The sequence below is a fragment of the Oryctolagus cuniculus genome, chromosome 1 (genome assembly GCF_051225735.1).
Source record: "Oryctolagus cuniculus isolate XC-2025 breed Fujian yellow rabbit chromosome 1, ASM5122573v1, whole genome shotgun sequence".
Classification (NCBI taxonomy): Eukaryota; Metazoa; Chordata; class Mammalia; order Lagomorpha; family Leporidae; genus Oryctolagus; species Oryctolagus cuniculus.
Window position 1 is genome coordinate 154,190,274 of NC_142867.1, and position 20,465 is coordinate 154,210,738.

Below are 20,465 nucleotides of genomic sequence, written 5' to 3' on the forward strand. Positions count from 1 at the left end.
TAACCCTGCCTTTCAAATAAATAAATAAATAAATCTTTTAAAAAAATAGCAAGAGGATCTGAAATGTAAAAATAACTAATATACAAAACAAAGTCATCCATTCACTTCTTTAGGACTCTGTTCCTTTGTACTTGCTGGACTTGATGAATTAACTTAATATTTATTGAGAATTGACCTTGTTCAAAACATTATGCTTCGACATCACAGAGGACACCAAAGTTCTATGGAACCCTGTTGCAACTGGACTCATTGAAGCCAATCATTTCTATTTCCAACCAAGTCCTGAATGCTTTACAACCTTTCCCCAAAACCATTTCATTGACTTTCTTAAATAATTTGCATGTATCTGCTATCTGTGTATATCTGCATATCTAATGAGATTATACAATCCTTTGAAGGTGAGTGACATATTTTACAAATATATAAATTATATCCTGCCCAATTCACTTAGTGCCTACCACAATGTTTTGTTTTCTAATGTTCAATATATTTGTCTTACACACACAAATTAAGACCATAGGATATACCTCTCATTCTCTAGAAGTTCAAGCCTCATTTGGAACATATTACATATAAAAATATTTTTAGTACAATAATATATTGCCTAAATGTCCTAGAATTGTCCACATTTATTTTCTGTTCTCTGTGCATCTGGGTAGTATATCCTATAATCCAGTGATATTAGGACACTGTAGTAAGAGGGAACAGAATGAAAACCATGTATTTTTCAAAAATCCTGGTTAGACTTCACCAAATTTAAAACACAGACACTTAGCTGGGATTTCTGCTGCCAGAAAACTCCAATGAGGAATTGGAAATGGTCAATTCCTTGATAAATCCAAACTTTTTACACTTTAAAATACAAAATATGCTTAAAACAGCTTCATATTTAACCTCACTGAAAAGAAAGAAATCCAAATGTTCATGGGGGCTTGAGTATCTCTCAATGGCAAGGCTTACGCCAAGAGCCACCCACAGACACAGTACCCTTTCCACAGCCTGTGTTCCACTCCCTGCATGAGCCCAAGGCTTTATGTGACCTAGCACTTTACTGGCCCAGATGCCTTAATAAAGACTGCCCTGCTGTACATATGGGGATGTCATTGTGTTCTGAAGATCAGCTAGCACCATTCTTATTGTAATAACTGAGCCTCTTTAATTGTCCTGCATTCCCTCCTTGTCACACCTTTATTTCAGGGTGGAACGAGATGGACAAGCGTTCCCATTCTTCTCTAGAAAGGGGTACGAGGCTATTTTGTGAAAATACTACATCATTACTGCAGTTCCTTAGCATTCTCTTGCAGGGAGGGCCTTAGAGGATGGGCTCCCATCGTCTTTTCTAAAATCATTGAATTGGATGTGTTTGGAATTCAAGTTTTCAGAGATGGGGTCCATAACACATATTACACAAAATCCCCCAGCAGGGTCTGAGCTAATACCTCATAATCAAATACATGAATATTTCTGCAGTGAACCATAGATTTCCACAATATATGGAATACATGTAGACTGTGATCCTCAGATCAGTTCAGGGTAAGCTTTGCCTTTAAGTGCATTTGGGTATCCCATTTGCAAAAGAACCTTCAGTTTTCTGGACATTTTGGATTTTGTATCTGAGGACAAGAGATTTTAGACCTGTATTAGGTGTTGAAACAGTTATGTCAAATTAGCCTATTTGTTTTAGAGGGAAAAAAAGAGACGGGACCTATTAAAAATGGTTTAAGGGGCCTTTCAAACTGATCTTTTGTAGAATTTAACAAACTGAACAAAATTAGAGGTAAGTGGGTTGTACTTATCCCTGAGCTCACATGACTTTGACATACCTGTCCTCCAATCTACGACAGTGCTATTGACATGGGTTCTGAGCTGCCTTGCGCTGCAGAGAAAGCGACCAGAAGTGGGCAGACCTAACATCTCTGAGACACACGGGAACATTCCCAGACTAGACTAAAAATTTCAACAAGGCAAGAGTGTTGGAGCCAATTGGCATGCTTGTCTTATGACTCCATAATAAAGTAATTACACTCTTGATTTTTATAAACATATAAAATCCAAAAACACTTCTCTTCTTCTTCTTCTTAATATAAGGGAGTTTTCTTAAAGCCCAAATCTTTGAACTTTTTAAAGTGGGAGGGGAAGATAATATTCTAGGTTGTCATGCCAGGGACTATACACAGGAGAAGGGGAAAACCTTCCTGGAGTGAAGACATATAGAGATCAAGGCTTACTTGGCTTCCAGGGCCAGTGCAATGATGCCCGCAGCCATTGGGGCCGAGGCCGATGTCCCAGTATGGTTGTCTGTGCAACGCTGCCTCAGATCTGTAGTGATCTAGAAGATAGAATTGAAAAATTTAGATCCCTGAAGTCAATATGAGCCACATGCAAGTAGAAAGAAACCTACCTGTAGAAGTAGAATGGGGGGTTATGTTGAAATATTTATTTTTTCCTTGTTGCTACCATTTTTGTTATCAGTTCGCTTTCAGACAATTGCCCATATTAAATAGACTTTGAAAAGAGAAGGACTTGGAACTGGACTACAATTCTGTTAAAACCAGGTCATGGAGCTGGCATTTTCCCCAAGCGGTTAAGACTCCAATTAAGATACCTGTGTCTTACATTGGCGTTCCTGAGTCTGATGTCTGACTCCTGCTCTTGACTTCAGCTTTCCACCACTGCAGACCCTGGGAGGCAGGAGTGACGGCTCAAGTGCTCTATTTCCTGGCATCCAATTTGGGAAAACTGAATTCAGTTCCCAGCCTGTGGTTTTGGCACAGCCCAGCAAACAGCACCAGCCGTTGTGAGTACACGTAGTGTGAATGAGCAGACCAGGGGCTCTCCCCCTCCAAACTCCCAGTCATCTGTCTCCGTCTCTCACAACAAACAAAACACTCCCAATCATGTCAGGACCAGGGTGAGCCTATGGCTCAAAACACAAGGATCATGCAAAAATCTCCTTAAATTTGGCATTATAAGGAATTCACCTGCCTCACCTTCATTCTGTTCCTGGTTAAAATTAGAGTTTGTTCATTGTCTTAAAGTTTTAAAAATTTCATTACTTATTTTATTTGAAAGGTAGAGAAACAGAGAGACATCTCCCATCTGCAGGTTCACTGTATCAATGCTCACAACAGCCAAGAATGGGATAGCCCAAAGCCAAGAGCTGGGAACACAATCTGGGTATATTCCTATGTGGGTAGCAGGGACCCAACTGACCTGATGCCCTCAAGAGTTGTCCAACAGTGGGAAGCTGAAATGGAAAGAACTGTAACTCAAACCCAGGCATTCCAATAAGGAATATGTGCATCCCAAGTACCAGTGACAAATACCCACTCCCACCGCTTCAACATTTTTAAATAAGCACACATGGGCCGGTGCCATGGCTCACTTGGTTAACCCTCCGCCTGCGGTGCTGGCATCCCACATGGGTGCGGGGTTCTAGTCTCGGTTGACCCTCTTCCAGTCCAGCTCTCTGCTGTGGCCCAGGAAGGCAGTGGAGGATGGCCCAAGTGCTTGGGCCCCTGCACCTGCATGGGAGACCAGGAAGAAGCACCTGGCTCCTGGCTTCAGATTGGCGCAGTGCCAGCTGTAGCGGCCATTTGGGGAGTGAACCAACGGAAGGAAGACCTTTCTCTCTGTCTCTCTCTCACTGTCTATAGCTCTACCTGTCAAATAAAAAAGAAAAAAAAAATAAGCACACATATAGAATCAACATCCAGACACTGAGTTTGGTATTGGTAGCATAAAGAAGAAAAGGACACAGCTCTTGCCCTTTCAGAACTGTTACTTTGGGAAAACAACAGGTGCTAAGCCAAGAGCCTTCTCTGCTGTAGATGGAGCCTTTGGTTGTGGACTTGTTTCTAGAATTCATAGAAATGTTGCATAGACAAACCAATACTTCCTCAAAGATTTCACATGGATATTAAAAACAAGGCTGAACCCAGTGTGCCTGATACATAATTATAGCACTATGTATCTGCTTGCATATTATAGGAGGAGATTAGCTTTTATTTCTCCATTTTGACTTTTTAATCTAAATGTGAGACCTAGATCATTTTTATTCTCTTGGCTTGAACCCAGTTCACTTCAGTTGTGGCTGAATAACACTACCATCTAGCAAGAGCAATGATTCTCAACCTTTGTTTCATTATTGTCTCACTAAGGGAAAAAAATTAAATTCTCCTTAACAAGAGAAATTAAATATTATGAGATAGGATTGTGGAAACCACTGTAATATTGCTAGGATTTTTTAAAAATCCTCTCTCCTGGACAAGAAAGCATTTTGCCCTCTTGGGGCTAATATCACCTCCTCTGAGAATGGTCGAGGATGAGTTAGTGGTATTTCTGCAGTTATTGGAAGACATTAGTAAACCTGGCATCAAGTCAAGTATAATACCACATATTACAGATAAGAAAACTGACACGAAGGGTTGGCAGAAAGGAAAAGGGGGATTGAAGATGCTGGAAACAAAGCCCAGAGGCTTCCTGTGGGGGAAGTGTGAAGATCAGCTGGAAAGCAATTTGATCTCCTCAGGAACAGCGCTTGCCACATGACTCGCTTGCCACATGACTCCCTAGAGCAGACCCTCCTTCAGGAGTGTCGTCCATGTCACATGAGGATGTTTTAGTGGACTCTTTTATTATCTGTCACAGATCTAGACTGACAGCCTGGCTGACTCAGTTTCACATGAGACCATCAGTTCTTACTGTCTTGTCTTCGTTCCTTTTGGCACCTCTAGTGTTATGTGATAGGTTTGGATACTGCTACTAGAGAAGTAGAAGAAGGAACCAAAACTTGTAGAACTATATGGATATGGTGATGTAGAGAGCAGCTGTCTTCCTGAATAATTGCAGAATATGTTTGATTAAGCAAAGGAAGTTGCTTCTTGATTGACAGACACCTCAGGCCAGCCACTGGAGCCCAGTTTGCAGGATGTTTGTGTAAACAGCTCTATTCATCTTGACATTAAGAAATTTTCTGAATTTTTTATTGTGGACTTTAAAAAGGTATTTTAAAAAATTGTGCTAAAACACGTAACAGATTTTACTTCTAAAAAGTTTTGATGTGTACTGGGTGCACATTGCCATACAATATCTCTAGACCTTTCTCATCTTGTAACACTGAAAGTATATATTCACTGCACAACAATTCCTCACCTCTCTCCTCACCACCTGGCAACCAACATTCTACTTATTGTTTTTATGTATTTGATTACTCTAGGTATCGCATATTTGTAGAATCACATAGTATTTGTCTTTTTGTGATTGGATTATTTCACTTCACATAATGTCCTCATGTCTCACCCATACTACAGCATTTAGATAATTTCCTTCATTTTTAAGGCTGAATTAATATTTATGCCACATTTGCTTTATCCATTCTTCTGTTGATGGACATGAGTAAAGGGATACCTACACACCTTGACCATCGGATATGATGTTGCAATTGCACATAAATGTCCAACGGTTTTTCGAGAGCCTATTTTCCACTTCTTCAGATATATAACCAGAAGTGGGATTGCTTGGTCATCAAAAAGGTATTTCTACATCGTTTGGAATTGCTGGTTAATCTGCACCCTTATTTTCCAAAGCACTGATTCCTAAGTCAGTGCAGGAACACACCAGAAGCAGCTTGCTTCTAGTTCTCCAGATATGCTGTTGTTGAAACACGGCCTTGCCTGCATTCTTCCCGTTTTACCTCACCCCACAGTTACATTCTTTTGTCCAACTTTTATTTTTTTTCAATGACTTGTGCCTGGATTCAAGATTTTTCATGATGCTTTCCCACTTGGCTCTCCTTGCCTATTCTTCAGCTGCACCAGACACTTTCAATGCTCAGAAACAAATCCAGAATAAACACTCCAAGTGTGTGCAGCATTTTCGAGTATAATAAATAACATCTCTAGCCAACCTTAAACTTGAACAATCAAAATTTTATGGTATCGGCTTGCAATAGGCATATCCCCCATCTGCATTTAGTCACTGGGTATGTACACATATAATATATACATGCTTAAATAGAAAGCTACTTAGTATTTCTATTTGCCTATCTATCAGCACTAATGAAGTGTTAAATACTATTAATGTAAGCATGCTTGTGGAACTGCAATCATCTTGCTGCAATTTTCTTCAATAACTTTAACTGAATGAAACTTGAGAGTAATGAGTAGGGGTCAAAGGGTGTGGAGCAGGAAGATGATGGGAAGTAGTGAAGGTTAAAAGGAATAGGGGAGAAAAGAAACAAAAACATCCTCATTCCTTCTCATCTTGCTTTAAGTAGAAACTCCAGCTGGGGCATTTCAAAAGGAACTTACTGGCAGTGGTGGAGATATTTAACTGTAAATTACTGGGAAGATCCAAGGCAGGGGTTTCATCATCAAGAGACGCCACAGTATCAGAGAATTTTTATGTCTATCTTTAGAAAGAAAAGACCACCAAGGATCACATCATGTTGAAGAAAAATGATGTTCCAAAAGCTGAACCACATGCAGTAACCCCATTAATCACGACACATGCATACAGGATCTGACAGTGTAATTTAGAGGAAAGTTTCATTCAACGGTTGGTGGCACACAACATGGGGCAGAGAGACCAGAGATTCTATATGTGAAACCAGAACAATAAAGCACTTTAACTTTAGATTCCGTTCAAAAGCGTGTCTTGGAATTTGGTCTCAATCCCAGTGGCACATCTTGAATGCTCCAAATTCCCTTAATGTACTACCCAAATGAGAAACAGAATTTTTCTCCAAAGAACTTCTCAGATTGCTCAAGACAATATCATTTGTGTCCATCAGGGAGAAGGAAACTGGAGAAGACACCAAGCTCTGAGCCAGATAAAAGTTGTGCTGGTCAGCAAATAGATCAGTAGCAGATGGCTTTTTGGATTCCACAAAGTTAGGAATGGTATCTTTGTTTGGGAAGAAGGGGTGGGTATTGCTCAGGTCTTGTCAGGCTCTTTTGAGTAGAATCATCACTTCTTTCCATCATAAGCTCTTAGCTAATACTTCACATTTCATGGTTTGAGACTGGACCTCTGATATGATGGACAGAAACTAAACCTTACACACATCAACGAATAGCACAGAAGAAACAGATTTATGAAGCACAGCAAAATAAGTAGGAACTGGGGACCAATGAATGCTTTTTGTGTTCACAGAACTCACAAAGACTGGCATAAAATTCAATCACAAATGACCAAGCTATACATAGTACTACTCTAGGTTGCTAAGAGTGTCTGCAAATCTGAAACACAAATATAAGGATTAACTTACAAATGTGAAGCTGGAATCACTAAAGAAGGACCCCATCTTATATCACTTTTGTATCTTTATAACATTCAACTCAGTTCCATGGACCAACAGAGACCCAATATTTATTTGGTAGATTCAAGTTCCTTTCTATTCATTTCATGATACACCTTAAATCCTCTCAATAATTGGTTAACACTCTGGAAAAGTCACTTCCTTTCTTTCTGCTCAAACAAAACTCACAGACACTTAGAATCAACCTTCAAAAACTATGTGTGCATATGTACATATGCAAGCCAGGGGTTAAAGTGCAGACATCAATCTCACAACGATGGAATGGTTTGCAGGTGGGAGGGTGGCTATGGGGAGAAAAACCACTATAATCCAAAAGTTTTACTTTTGAAATTTATATTTATTAAATAAAAGCTTTCTATAAAAAAATCTCACAACTACTATTCACCCCACTCTCATTGTTTCTCCTAAAACTACCACCATAAACAAGTCACAACAAGTGAGTCATTGAGCAAAAAGTTGTGTGTGTAAAATTACGTATAAACCCACAGGGACTCTACAGGGAAGATACTAGATTATTTGCTAGCTAAGGAAATGGAGGCTGGGAGAGGCTAAGTAATCTGCCAAAGGACACCCAACTACAACATGAAATAGCAGTCAAGGAGTCAGCAGTCAAGCTGAGTTACAGGGAGTAGTCACCTGTGAGAATGAAGGCAACAGAGCCTGACCAGCAACAACAACGGTGTAGAGGCTTTGGGGCCTAGCCCAATTCAGCAGGTGGGCAGGGCAATTCTCCTGCAGGCCACAATTCAACTCAGAACTTGTCAGGAGCAAAGCTTCCTTTCCATGCGTTAACATTCTCAAGAAAACATGGATCAAACTTTAAACACAGTAAACACATCTGGATTCGCTGGTTTTTTACTCATGAAAAATAATCACACTTTCTGAATCAAAAGGAGAAGCAAGCATGTACAGAACAAGCCAGTGCAAACAGTGGAAAGTGCATTACATGGACAGGAGGGTGAAGAGTGGGGAGTGGAGAAAGGGTGTAGCTGCTTAGAGCCCTCCACATTGGGCTGGTCATTCAGGGTAATGCTGAGCTACCCAGGCAGGAAGGTGTTGAGCACAATTAAATTAATGACATCAGGAGAGGGCCAGGCAGAGCACATATTCTTCAAACCTCCACTCACAGAGTTCTCTTCCAGGAGGAATATGATGGACACCCATGTCCCAACCCTCAAGATGAATTTCTAGGAAAAAACAAGTCAAAGGCTGAACCAGCCCCCAAGAAAAGGATGATTTAATGATGGAGTGATTGTGCAGAGAGGAAAACTTTATCTCTAAAACAAAACTTGGGAGGACTTTCAGGAGGAACTGAGGGGCTACGGATGGGAGTTATGACGTTCTTTGCCACAATTGTCTTTACAGCTCTATCGTATAACAAGATTCTTGCTGACAATCCTGTCAAACACTAACTGCCTTCTACCAACCTACCAATAGAAGGAGCTTCTCTGACCAGCTGAGAGTACCCCTGTCTCCCTGAGCTCCGTAAACACTACGTGAAGCCCCATTCTTCCAAATGTCTCTCATTTATTCACAAATGAGCACAGGGTCTGAAAGGAACAAATTCAAATCTCCATTCTCAAGTAGTTTCCATTCTAGCATGATAACAGACAGAAAATAAGAACATATACACTATCACGTTAAGTAGCTGTAGGTCCACTAGAAAGAAAATCGAACTGAGTGAGTGGAGTAGAGATTGGTGGAGGGGACTGCCCCAGTCTTAGTGAGAGCAATGAAGAAAATCTTTCTCAATTCAAGAAAAGACAAATGAAGTGAAACCTGGTCTAACAGCGTTTCTGACACAGGGCACTTTGCTCACGGAAAAGCCCTTTTTGAACATCACATGAAAGGCATGACCTTGGGAGCTCAGGAACTATCAACTCAGTTTTAGAGTTTTGCAAGAGGTCGTATTGTCTGAGGAAATTAGGAAAAGGGGTAAAGGCATAGGATTCTAAATAAGTGGATAGGGCTGGCGCTGTGGCGTAGCAGGTAAAGCTGCCACCTGCAGTGCCAGCATCCCATATGGGTGCTGGTTTGAGACCTGGCTGCTCCATTTCCAATCCAGCTCTCTGCTATGGCCTGGGATAGCAGTAGAAGATGGCCCAAGTCCTTGGGCCCCTGCACCCACATGGGAGACTCGGAAGAAGCTCCTGGCTTTGGATCAGCACAGCTCCAGCTGTTGTGGTCAATTGGGAAATGAGCCAGTGGATGGAAGATCTACCTCTGCCTCTGTCTCTGTGTAACTCTGCCTTTCAAATAAATAAAATAAATTTTAAAATGAAATAAAATAAAACAAAATAGTTTGATGGTACAAAAAATTTTAAAAACCAAAATAAGTGGCCAAGTAGTAAAAAATGATAGACATCTATGTGTGAAGGCACATCAACAAATTTGTGGAAAATAGGATTAAAAGATGTTTATTCTGATGTAAAAATTTTTTACCATATTTAGATTTTTTATAACATACACTTTCCATGAACTTTTTGAAGACCCCTTGTATTCTAAATGTTTGTTTACTTTTGTGAAAAGAACACACACACAAAAGGTAATAAAGCTATCATCCTTTTTAAGGTGGCCCTGAAAACAGCACATTGATTACAGTTGTTCAGGCTCCACCACTGACTAGCTGTGGTATTTTTTTTTTAAGATTTATTTATTTTATTTGAAAGTCAGAGCTACACAGAGAAGGAGAGGCAGAGAGAGAGAGAGAGAGAGAGAGAGAGAGAGAGAGAGAGAGGTCTTCCATACACTGGTTCACTCCCCAGAGAGCCGTAATGGCTGGAGCTGTGCTGATCCAAAGCCAAGAGCCAGGAGCTTCTTCCAGGTCTCCCACGCAGGTGCAGGGGCCTAAGGATTTGGGCCATCTTCTGCTGCTTTCCCAGGCCATAGCAGAGAGCTGGATTGGAAGTAGGGCAGCTGGGACTTGAACCGGCACCCACATGGGATGCCAGCACTGCATGTGGCGGCTTTACCAGGTACGCCACCACGCCGGCCCCTAGCTGTGGTATTTTTAACCATTCAAACTTTAGTTTTCTTACTGGTAAAATGAGCACAACAATCCTTCACATAGAATTTTAAGATGCAAGGAGATGATGTATTCTATGTGTGTAGTGCAGTGGCAGGCACATTTGTAGCCCTTGTCTACACTCCTGAGGAATGGTAGTTTTTCTACTTACTGCTTGTTAAATTCTTTATTTAGTTGATGGTAAAGCTCGTGATTCTAAGGTAAGCTGAAAGTATGTCATTGTAAAAATTAAAAGACAAAGAAGAAAGAAGGGTGGAAGGAGGGAGGGTAGGAGAAAGGGAGGAAGGGCAGGTAGGGTGGGAAGAATCATTATGCTCTTAAAATCATACATAAGAAATACATGAAATCTGTTCCCTTTATATAAATTAAGTTTTTTAAAAGAAGTGTAAAAAATGGGATATTTATGACAATTTCACGTAACTAGAAATGTACTACGCGTAAGACATGGAGTAAGAGATACAAAATTGTGTTAAATAAAAACAGTATTTCACAGCATGGCTTTAAAATAACTAGTCGTTCAGATGATTTCTATTCAGCTTATGAAAGGGTTTCTTATCATTGTAATCTTGACATTTTAGATGCTTCATTTGCTGGAATGAGCTACATGGCCATCACTGACCCAAATCTATTAAAGCATAAAGCAACACAAAGGTCTACCACTGTGCTAACAGTAATGGCAAGAAACCAAGGGACAGACACCTCCCTGTGCTTTCAGACCCAGGGCAAAGTTGCCTTGCTTGCACACCGTGAAGAGGCAGTCTGTCCCGGACAAGTAAAATTTATTTGAAAAAAGTGCTTTCTCAGAAGGAGAGAGGCCTTTCCTCTCTCCTCAAAGCCTCGGCCACTGTCTCCGATCAGAACACAGAAGTGCTCTATGAAGGAAGAATGACAACTGGGCTCCTCTGGAGAGGCTGCAAGTGACAAAAAGAAATGACGGGCTCAGAGAAGGGCGCCCAGTACAAAGGGAGACATTGCCACTGCTGCAGCACTCAATCACAGATGCCACAGCAGGAAGTGGGCATCACTGAGGAACCACAGGCATCTGGCTTCAAAGTCTGGAGAAGGAAGGGCCCGGGCACCACACAGGAATATTCGTCATTCTGTCACCTAGACGCAAAAGGGGTCAGCTGGACCAGGAAAGGCTGATGTTGCTGCCAGATCCACTCATGTTCAAATTGTTCACATGTTCACTGTGACAGTGCCTTTCTGGATGGGGTGGGTGGACAGACCATGGCATTTTATAGACTGGAAAAAATGGACGAGCAACAAGCCCCTCTGTTAAAAAACAGTTGGAAAAACCACAAGCCTAACCTCCCAGGATGCAGCAGGCTATGTGACTTTGGTAGCTATGGTAGCAGCCACTTGGCTGGGCTGCTCGTGTGCATCTCGTTCCATGGGAGTGCACTTGGTGTCCTAGAATCCTCATGGCCTACAGGAGGCTGGTGCTGGCATGACCTCCAGTTTACAGTGTGAGCAAAATGAGACTCCGCGAGTGCTGCTGAGCCATTAAGCGGTCAGTGTGAAATTCCAGACTGCTATTTCAAATAGTGTCCAAGTCTCCTCTCCCATGACGGGTAATTTGGGATTCAGGCAAAATAGGAGAATTTAAGAACTAGATCAAGAAAAGGCACCGGCGTCACCTGCGGCGCCGGCATCCCAGGTTCTGTTCCGGTTGCTCTTCTTCCAGTTCAGCTCTCTGCTGTGGCCCGGGAAGGCAGTGGAGGAGGCCCAGGTGCTTGGGCCCTGCACCTGCGTGGGAGACCAGGAGAAAGCACCTGGCTCCTGGCTTCAGAGCGGCCACTTGGGTGGTGAACCAAGGGAAAAAGGAAGACCTTTCTCTCTCTCTCTCTCTCTCTCTCTCTCTCTCTCTCACTGTCTAACTCTGCCTGTCAAAAAATCAATAAATAAATAACATAAGAAAAGGCATAAATGTTGAGATGAGCAAGCTTTGAATCTTTTGGCTTTCTTTGTTGGGTAGTGATGCCCATGGCATTTTGTCCCCATTCTGAAAATGCTGTCATCTAGGAATATCCCTTTTGCTTTTAAATAGGAAGACTTGTGTCCCTTGGGTCATAGTTAATATCCATCAGTACTGACATCCACCAGTTTTGCTTCATAAAATGTAAATGAGAGAAAGGGCTTTAAAAAGTAGAAACAAGAAAAATTAAATATACAGTAGTCAATGAAGAGAGAGAGGGAGAGCGCGAGGGAGAGAGTAAGCTCACAAATACTAACTTAATCTCCAAATTTCCACAATAGCCAGGGATGGGCCAGACTGAAACCAGGATTTGAAACTCCTACTCAGGTTTCCCAAGTGACTGGGTGTTAGTGACTCAACCACATGAACCCTCTCCTGCTGCTTCACAGGATGCCCATTAGTAGGAAGCTGGAATTTTGAGTGGAACCAGCATTCCAATTCAGGCTCTCCAATCTGGGATGTGGGCATTCCAAGAGATGTCTTAACCACTGTGCCAAATGCTCTCCCCCAGTGTGGGTTTTGATACTGGAAGCAGCAGTGAAAAAAATAGCAAAGTATCAGAACATTGCAAAAAGTTCTGTGAGGGGGCAGTGCTATGGCCCCATTTGGGTGCCAGTTTGAGTTCTGGCTGCTCCAATTCCAATCCAACTCCGTGTTACATGGGAAAGCAGCAGAGAATGGCCCAGGTCCTTCGGCCCCTGCACACATGTGGGAGACCTGGATGAAGCTCCTGGCTCCTGTTTTTAGCCTGGCCAGCTAGGCATTTATGGAAGTTATTTATGGAAGTTAGCAATCACCCCACAGAGAATAACAGGACTGAAGGGATGGACATAGTTACTCTGCATCAATGGTGAGTTTGCCTTAAGATATTTTCAGACTCCAGAGGTAAAGGAGTTATTATTCTAGAGTTTTCCTGCTGCAGAAATTATGGATGCCACTCTGTACTAGTCAACATTGATCATGAATGAGGGGACACAAAGTCTAACTATTTAAAAGCAAAGGGAATATTTGTACATTGTAACAATTCTATAATGAAAGCAAAATGCCATGGGAGCATTGCTTTCCAACCAAGAAAGCAAAAAGCTTCAAAACTTGCTCATGTCTGCATTTTCACTTTATGTGCACATTTTCCTTTATGTTTTCTTTTATGCTTATTGATGAATGATGGAGGTACTGACATGTATATTTTTAAATCCAGTTATTATGTATGAACAAGAGAAAGTTGAAGACAGGTATATGGGTAGGCAATTTTTACTTAAATATATCCATAAAATGTAACTGAAGAAGGTAGTGAACAGTAGCTGAGAAATAAAAATTATGACAACCAGGAATTGAGAGAAATTGAGTGGGTTTGAATAGAATTCCATGAAAGAGGAATGGGCTGAGTATCCCATATCCAGAATGCTTGATAACAGAAGTGTTTTAAGTTTGGATTTTTCCAGATTTTGGAATATTTGCATATATGTGTATATAATAAGCTATCTTAAGGGTGGAATCAAGACTAACATGAAATTCATTTATGTTTCATGTATGTTATACCCATGGCCTGAATATAATTTCAAACAATAGTGTTAATGTGCCTCCATTCTGACTGCAACACATCATGTGAGGTCAGGTGTGGAATTTTCCACTTGTGATGTTCTATAGGAACTCAAAAAGATTCCGACTTTGGGGCATTCTGGACTTCAGATTTTCAGATTAGAATGCTCAACCTGTTGTGTCCTATGCTAGCACTGTGGAAAATTCAGAGCCAGCACTGAGAGTGACCTGAACCTGCATGAATCTGCAAGGTGTGAAAGCAGCGTCTTGGGAACACGCTCAGAGGTATCCCGTACAGTAGCTCAGGTCCACTTTAGAAGACAAACCTTGAGACAGTTTACAAAACCATGATGAGGAGCAAAGTACAAACATAATGGAAATTTAGAGTCAGTGGCACAGTGCTGAGCACTGTAAAAGTCAGAACTTTCTGGCTTTTTTAAAATACAGATTTATTTTGAGAGTTATAGAGAGAGACACACACACACACACACACACAGAGAGAGAGAGAGAGAGAGAGAGAAAGAGGGAGAGAGAGAGAGAGATCTTCCATTCACTGGTTTACTTCCCAGAAAGGCAAAACAGCCAGTGCTGAGCCAGAATGAAATCAGGAGCCAGGAGTTTCATCCAGGTCTCCCATTTGGATGTCAGGGGCCCAAACACACTGGCCATCTTCTGTTGTTTTTCCCAGCCCATTAGTAGGGAGCTGGACCATAAATGGAGAAGCCAGGACATGAACTGGTGACCAGGTGGGATGCCAGCATTGCAGGCGGCAGCTTTACTCACTACACCACAACCCTGGCTCCTAAATTTCAGAACTTTCTTAAGCATCTGTGGGTCAGGTACTGTGCTAAGCCCCTTTTGTGGACTTCCTCAATATCTTTGTAATAATTTCTTGTATTACATATAACTGAATGTCCCTATTTTATAAACAAGAATGCCAACACAGATTAATTTATCCAAAGTTATTCGGCTTAGTAATGACTCAAGAGCAAAAGAAACTCACACAGGGTGTGTCTGCAACCTGAACTCTTGGTCCTTTGGCCATCTGCCTAGATTGCAGGACATGTAGGTATGCAGGAGTCCCATAGGACCTCTGATCCAGATCAGCCTCTTGATCCAGCATGCATTTTGCAGTTCAATTCAAATGGAATGAGTATAATCCACATGGAATTCTGAGTTTCCTTACACACTTGGTTTTTCACACTGAGTTAGTTGCACCAGTACTTAGAAGTCAAAGCACTGAAGCTAAGGTTAAAAGTCAATGACAGGAGCACGGGGCTGCAAGAGTTAGACATTGACTCTAGTCTCTTCTGTGCCAGAGGCTCACAACGTGAACACAGACCAATCACTTATCCTCAATGAAATCAAGGATTCATCACATTTGAGGCCACATTAAATGCTGGAATGTGATGATTCAGACAAGCATTTTCAATGAATTGATAACAGAGTGGAAACATTGAGCATGACTTGTGTTGAGTATCATCAGCTAATATGACTTTCAACTTCCATATATTACTTTTGCATATGCATTTATGTTCCCTCTTTGTATTTCAAAATGAATGCTAAATAAATAGATCACAAAAGGCATGCAAATGTCACATACTATTTTCTTGTCATAGGACTCTCCACTGCTGTAGGTTGTAGCCAGTGTGGACGAACATTCTTCCAGGTACCATGGTTTCTTTCCACTTTCTGCTGTGCTGCTAATGGAGATAGTATAGATGCTGTTGGTGTAGCCATCACAGGAACAGTGATCTTTGCTTCTTCCACCATTTCCAGAGGCCCACACAAATACAGAACCAAGACCTCTCCTCCCCTGTACACAAACAGAAAAAGCTAAATGAGGGTGAGAAAAGACAAAGGCCGTAGACTACATCCAGAGAAGGCTGGAATCAACATTTCCAAATTAGATATTTGCAGAAAATGTATGATGCTACTTTCAAAATGTGCTGGATTTCAGCTGTTTTTTGAGGGAAGAGGAGTTGATTTTATAAACTATGTCATAAACATAAGAACCACCAATGAGCTGGATATTTAATGCCCAATATTTATGGATGGAGCACAATTCTAAATGCTTTACATGAGTTTAATTGCATTGTTTCAGCAACTCACTGAGATCATTACAATGTTTTTCCCTATTGTACAGTTAAGGGACTGAGGGACAAGGTTAGGTAAGTTACTAAGGTCATACAGTATACATGGGAGGCCTAACCTTTGAACCCAGGCAGTCGGAATGAGGAGCTGGAATGTTATAATTGCAATCACCACAGTTATATAATACTGCAAATCTTTGTATTCACTGTGAAACAAGTGCTATTGGCATCTTCATTTAATAACTGAGGAACATGAATTATAGAGAGATGACATGCATGTCTATATAAAATCCCAGTACCAGTGAGTAGCAGAAGCAAATACTAACTCTACTTCTTACACATGGTATGAACTGAGTAACTACTTCTTACACACGGTATGAACACTAATAACTGAGAGATGTTCATGGATGCCAACCAAACAGAAGAATTTAAGATCACATATGTTTGAGAATCCCTGGGTCTAATAAATTAATGAAATTTCTTTATTGCAAGTCTTCTAGGAGCTTTTCATAAGTGAACGCTCACCACAAAATTCTCAGTAAGATATATTCTTATTTAAGTGTCAAACATTCTTGATAATAGATCTCTTTAACCAGAGCCTTTAACATTTTCTTACAATGCTAGAAGTTTGCAATCACATTATTTGTGCCAGAACTTGGCAGTTAAGAATAAGATAACTGGAAGACCATCCTGGAGTCATAAATAATTAGGGACTAGAAGCAAGCAGAACATAGATACATGAAGTAAAGTGACTATTCAGTTCTACTATGATGGAAGACTTCAGAGACCACTGAGAAATGAGTCAAATGACAAGTATTTCTAGGGATAGGTATGCTGACTCTCTAAAAAAATTTACTATTTTAAAATTAGGAGGGGCATATTGGAGGACATCATTTTGTAATTAGAAAGTAAGAACCAAGGTCACACAGCTGGTATAGCTGATCTTCTTTTTTCCTTTAAGGCCCTAACTTTCTGGTCACAGGTGGAAGGACAATTATTTTGGATGTTATCTTAGAACTTCGGGAAAAAGAGGCATAGAAAAAAAGATAACAAAGAATCTGGAGGATCCATGATAAATTCTCCTGGAACATAACTCTCCAGGAACAGAATGTTTATGAAAAAATTTAACTGTCCTGAGCATAGATTTCTTTTTGACCTCCAACTTAGAAAAATGCTGTTTATGATTATATAGGAATGGCAAAAATCCATGCAGGGAGAGGGAGATGAACTTCTGGTTGCTGCTGCTGTCGGGGAGCTGGGCCTGGTTCCTATTCCTCATTTTCCAATCAAAATATCATGAAATATAGAGAAGGATGAAAAAGTCATCCATCCATCATAAACTAAGAATCTCATTCACTTTTTGTCAACCTCTAGGAGCAAGGATACCACGCCATCATGGTATGGATGATCAGACTGAGAAACTCTGGGAAAAACTCAGAGAAAATGACATAGCCATGGAGGAAGGAAGAATGTTCCAACTCATCATTAAAACGTTGTCTATTACCAGACACTGAGGGTCTGGGAAGCAGAACAAAATCATGTTCAACCTTACTGGACAGACCTATAGGAGGTGCAAAATACCATCCGCTTTAAACAGCACCATAAAAGATAATATATTAAGAATCTCAAAGCAGTGAAAAAGCACATAAGGGGTGATTAATCACATTTATAAATCTGTGTAACACTATGACTCTGTGCCTATGTATAAAATTCAATTAAGAGATTAAAAAATTTGATTTTAAAAAAATTTAATAAGAAAACAGAAAGTACTTTGTTTTCATGATATACTTACGAATGTAGAATACAAAAATGAAATTATAATAGTCTCCATTTATAAAAAATGTGTATGTATATGTGTGTGTATACACAGAAGTCCATATATGCAAAGTTAGATGCATAAAGCTACCATAAAGTGACAATAGAACAGAAGTTAAGATTAGAGGTTTTTTTATATTCTTTCTTATACCAATTTTCTTTGATTATAATACATATATTTATAAATAGAACCACATTAAGTGATCTACTTGGAGAGAGAACACAGAGATAATTCTTAAGATTTATTTTAAAGATTTATTTATTTGTTCAAAAGTCAGTTACAGAGAGAGAAAGAGAGAGAGAGAGAGAGAAACAGAGTGTTCTTCTACCTTCTGGTTCACTCCCCAAAAGACCACAACAACCAGGGCTGGGCCAAGCCAAAGCCAGGAGCCAGGAGCCAGGAACTTCTTCCAGGTCTCCCACATAGGTGTAGGGGCCCAAGGACTTTGACCATCTTCTGCTGACTTCTCAGGCTTATTAGCAGGGAGCTGGATTGGAAGTGGAGCAGCCAGAAACTGAACTGGTGCCTATATGGGATGCCTGCACTACAGACAGCTGCTTAACCAGCTGTACCAGAGCACCAGCCCCTAAGAGATCATTTTAATTTTATAATATAAAGAGGTTTTACCCAGAGAAGGTTTCCTGAATATTATAGACAACAGTGGCTAACATTTCTAGAAACTTGCAATCTGCCAAGCATTGTACAAACATACTTCCGCTCAACCCAAGCCCATGGTGTTATCAGCATTTTACAGACGAATACACAACGTCTCAGAAATGCCCAATGGAGCCACAGCCAGGCCTTTAAATCTGACTGGAGCCAAAACCAGAGCCATTAGCCCTTATAATAGACTTCTATGGGGCAAAGAGAACTCTAGGGTTTATTGCATAATTCTCAGCCAAATCTGTGTCTTGGTTGAAGTTTGGCATTAGGATCTGAGAGCAGACCAACCCTTGAGTTTTCTTCAGACATGGTGGTGGAATGAAAGCTGAGAGAGAAAGGATGTATGCCTAATTCTGCGAATCCTTAAGAGGCAGGACACAGGTTCTGACCAAAATTTCCCTAGAAATCCCAAATGTAGGGTGGCTATGGGGGAAGTATGGATACTGATCACTCTAACCTGGCAGCATGTCCAGATGGCACAACTATGGAGGGACAATGACATTTCAAAAAGGTCCTCTGGGGACCCACTGGTTGGAAAGAGCTGAGAGTGAGGTGCTGCTGTCCTGAAAATGTCTCTTCAGGACAGAGGTGAAATCCTTATGTTGAGATATTTTAGAGAAATATTTACAACTGAGCATGATGAAGGGAAACCCCAAAGGGCAGTGTAGCATCAGTAACCACCTGCAGGCCAAAAGGGTACACAACAGGGAAGCACTGGAAGGGGTTAATAGGAACTGGTCAGGAGGCATGCCAAACCTGTTGGTCCTGCAAGGAAGGGGGCAGGTGAATGCACCCTAAGACCCCAATATCCTCCTCCCACACTCCCCTTTCTTGCCAGTATGCCCCAGTGGCCAAATCCCACCAGAAGCCAGTGAACCTGGGAGTCCATGGACAGAGGCTGTAGAGATCAGTGAGATTTGGAGAGAAGGAGAGAGGAGAGCTGAAAGGTTGAATGGGAGCTGTGTGTCCTGGTCCTTAAGGTGTGCCATGGATGGAACTATGTTCTCTCAAATTCATATACTGAAGTCCTAAACCCTGATGTGACTATATTTGGAGAAAGTGTCTTTAGTGAGGTGATTAAGGTTAAATGAGGTGATAAACGTGATGCCTTAATCCAAGAGGATTTGTGCCCTCAAAATAGAGAGACATTAGAGAGTTCTCTCTCTCTGAGTGTGGGCACAGAGGAAAGGCCAAATGACAACACAGAGAGAAGCTGCATGTCGAGGAGAGGCCTCACCAGGACCCAGCTCTGCTTCCATCTCAATCTTCCAGCCTCCAGAATTGTGGGAACATGCATGTCTGTTGCTCAAGGCTCCCAGTCTATGGTAGTTGCTTACTACAGCCTGAACTGACTAATACAAACAGGAAGAGATAAACAATGGCCTGCCCCTCCTGGGGGTTCGAGAATCCACGGAGCCTGCCATCATTCTATCCAAGAGGCAATCTGACCTTGCTTTCCTATGTGCAGGGTTTATGATTAAAACTGCAGAAACAAATGGCTAAATTTGCGGGCAGAATGTGCCACAAAGACAGCTGTGAAAGATCTATGGGGTTAATCGGAAGTAATTAGCAATTCAAAGATTTAGTTCCTGTGGATACTCAGGGGGTTTTCATTAGTACAAAATATCCAGAAACTAAAACATATGTGACTAAAAAAAATCTGGACATTTCTCCAAAACTCGGAGTAATTTAAGAAGAAACTCTTAACATGAGGGAGAAGGAAAGGTAGGCAGAGTATTATAAAAATAAAAGAACCTGAGACACATGATTGTTTTACTGAAGCATAGGAAATGACATTTTCTAGCTTGCTAAATATTGTGATTGCAATTGGTTATTTACATATGGCTTTGTATGGAAAAAGGAACCTTCAGTTTAATTGAGCCCCATGTCAAAAGTTAATAAACTTAAGTCAAAATATATTGTGAAATCCATGCAAAGTTCTTTTGAGCAAACTTTAAATATTCTTTTTCAATGTATATCTAAAAGTGCATGTGTTTTTTTTCCTGTGTGTGCCAATAAAAATAAAGTTA

The 20,465-nt window shown here is 40.9% G+C and overlaps 1 protein-coding gene across 3 annotated transcripts in view; it reads right to left on the minus strand.

The window, feature by feature from the left end:
* The window catches only part of PCSK5 (proprotein convertase subtilisin/kexin type 5), a 442,208-nt gene that overhangs the window by 236,323 nt on the left and 185,420 nt on the right, over positions 1–20,465 (minus strand). For all 3 annotated transcript variants that reach the window (XR_001793338.4, XM_051858772.3, XM_008256582.5), the window contains exons 8-9: positions 15,467–15,679; positions 2,229–2,329 (exon numbers count right to left, since the gene is read on the minus strand). Coding sequence is in view for 2 of the 3 variants with exons in the window: in XM_051858772.3 (XP_051714732.2) it covers positions 2,229–2,329; positions 15,467–15,679 (314 nt within the window). In the remaining variant the exon portion in view is untranslated. The remainder of the gene's footprint in view (positions 1–2,228; positions 2,330–15,466; positions 15,680–20,465) is intronic.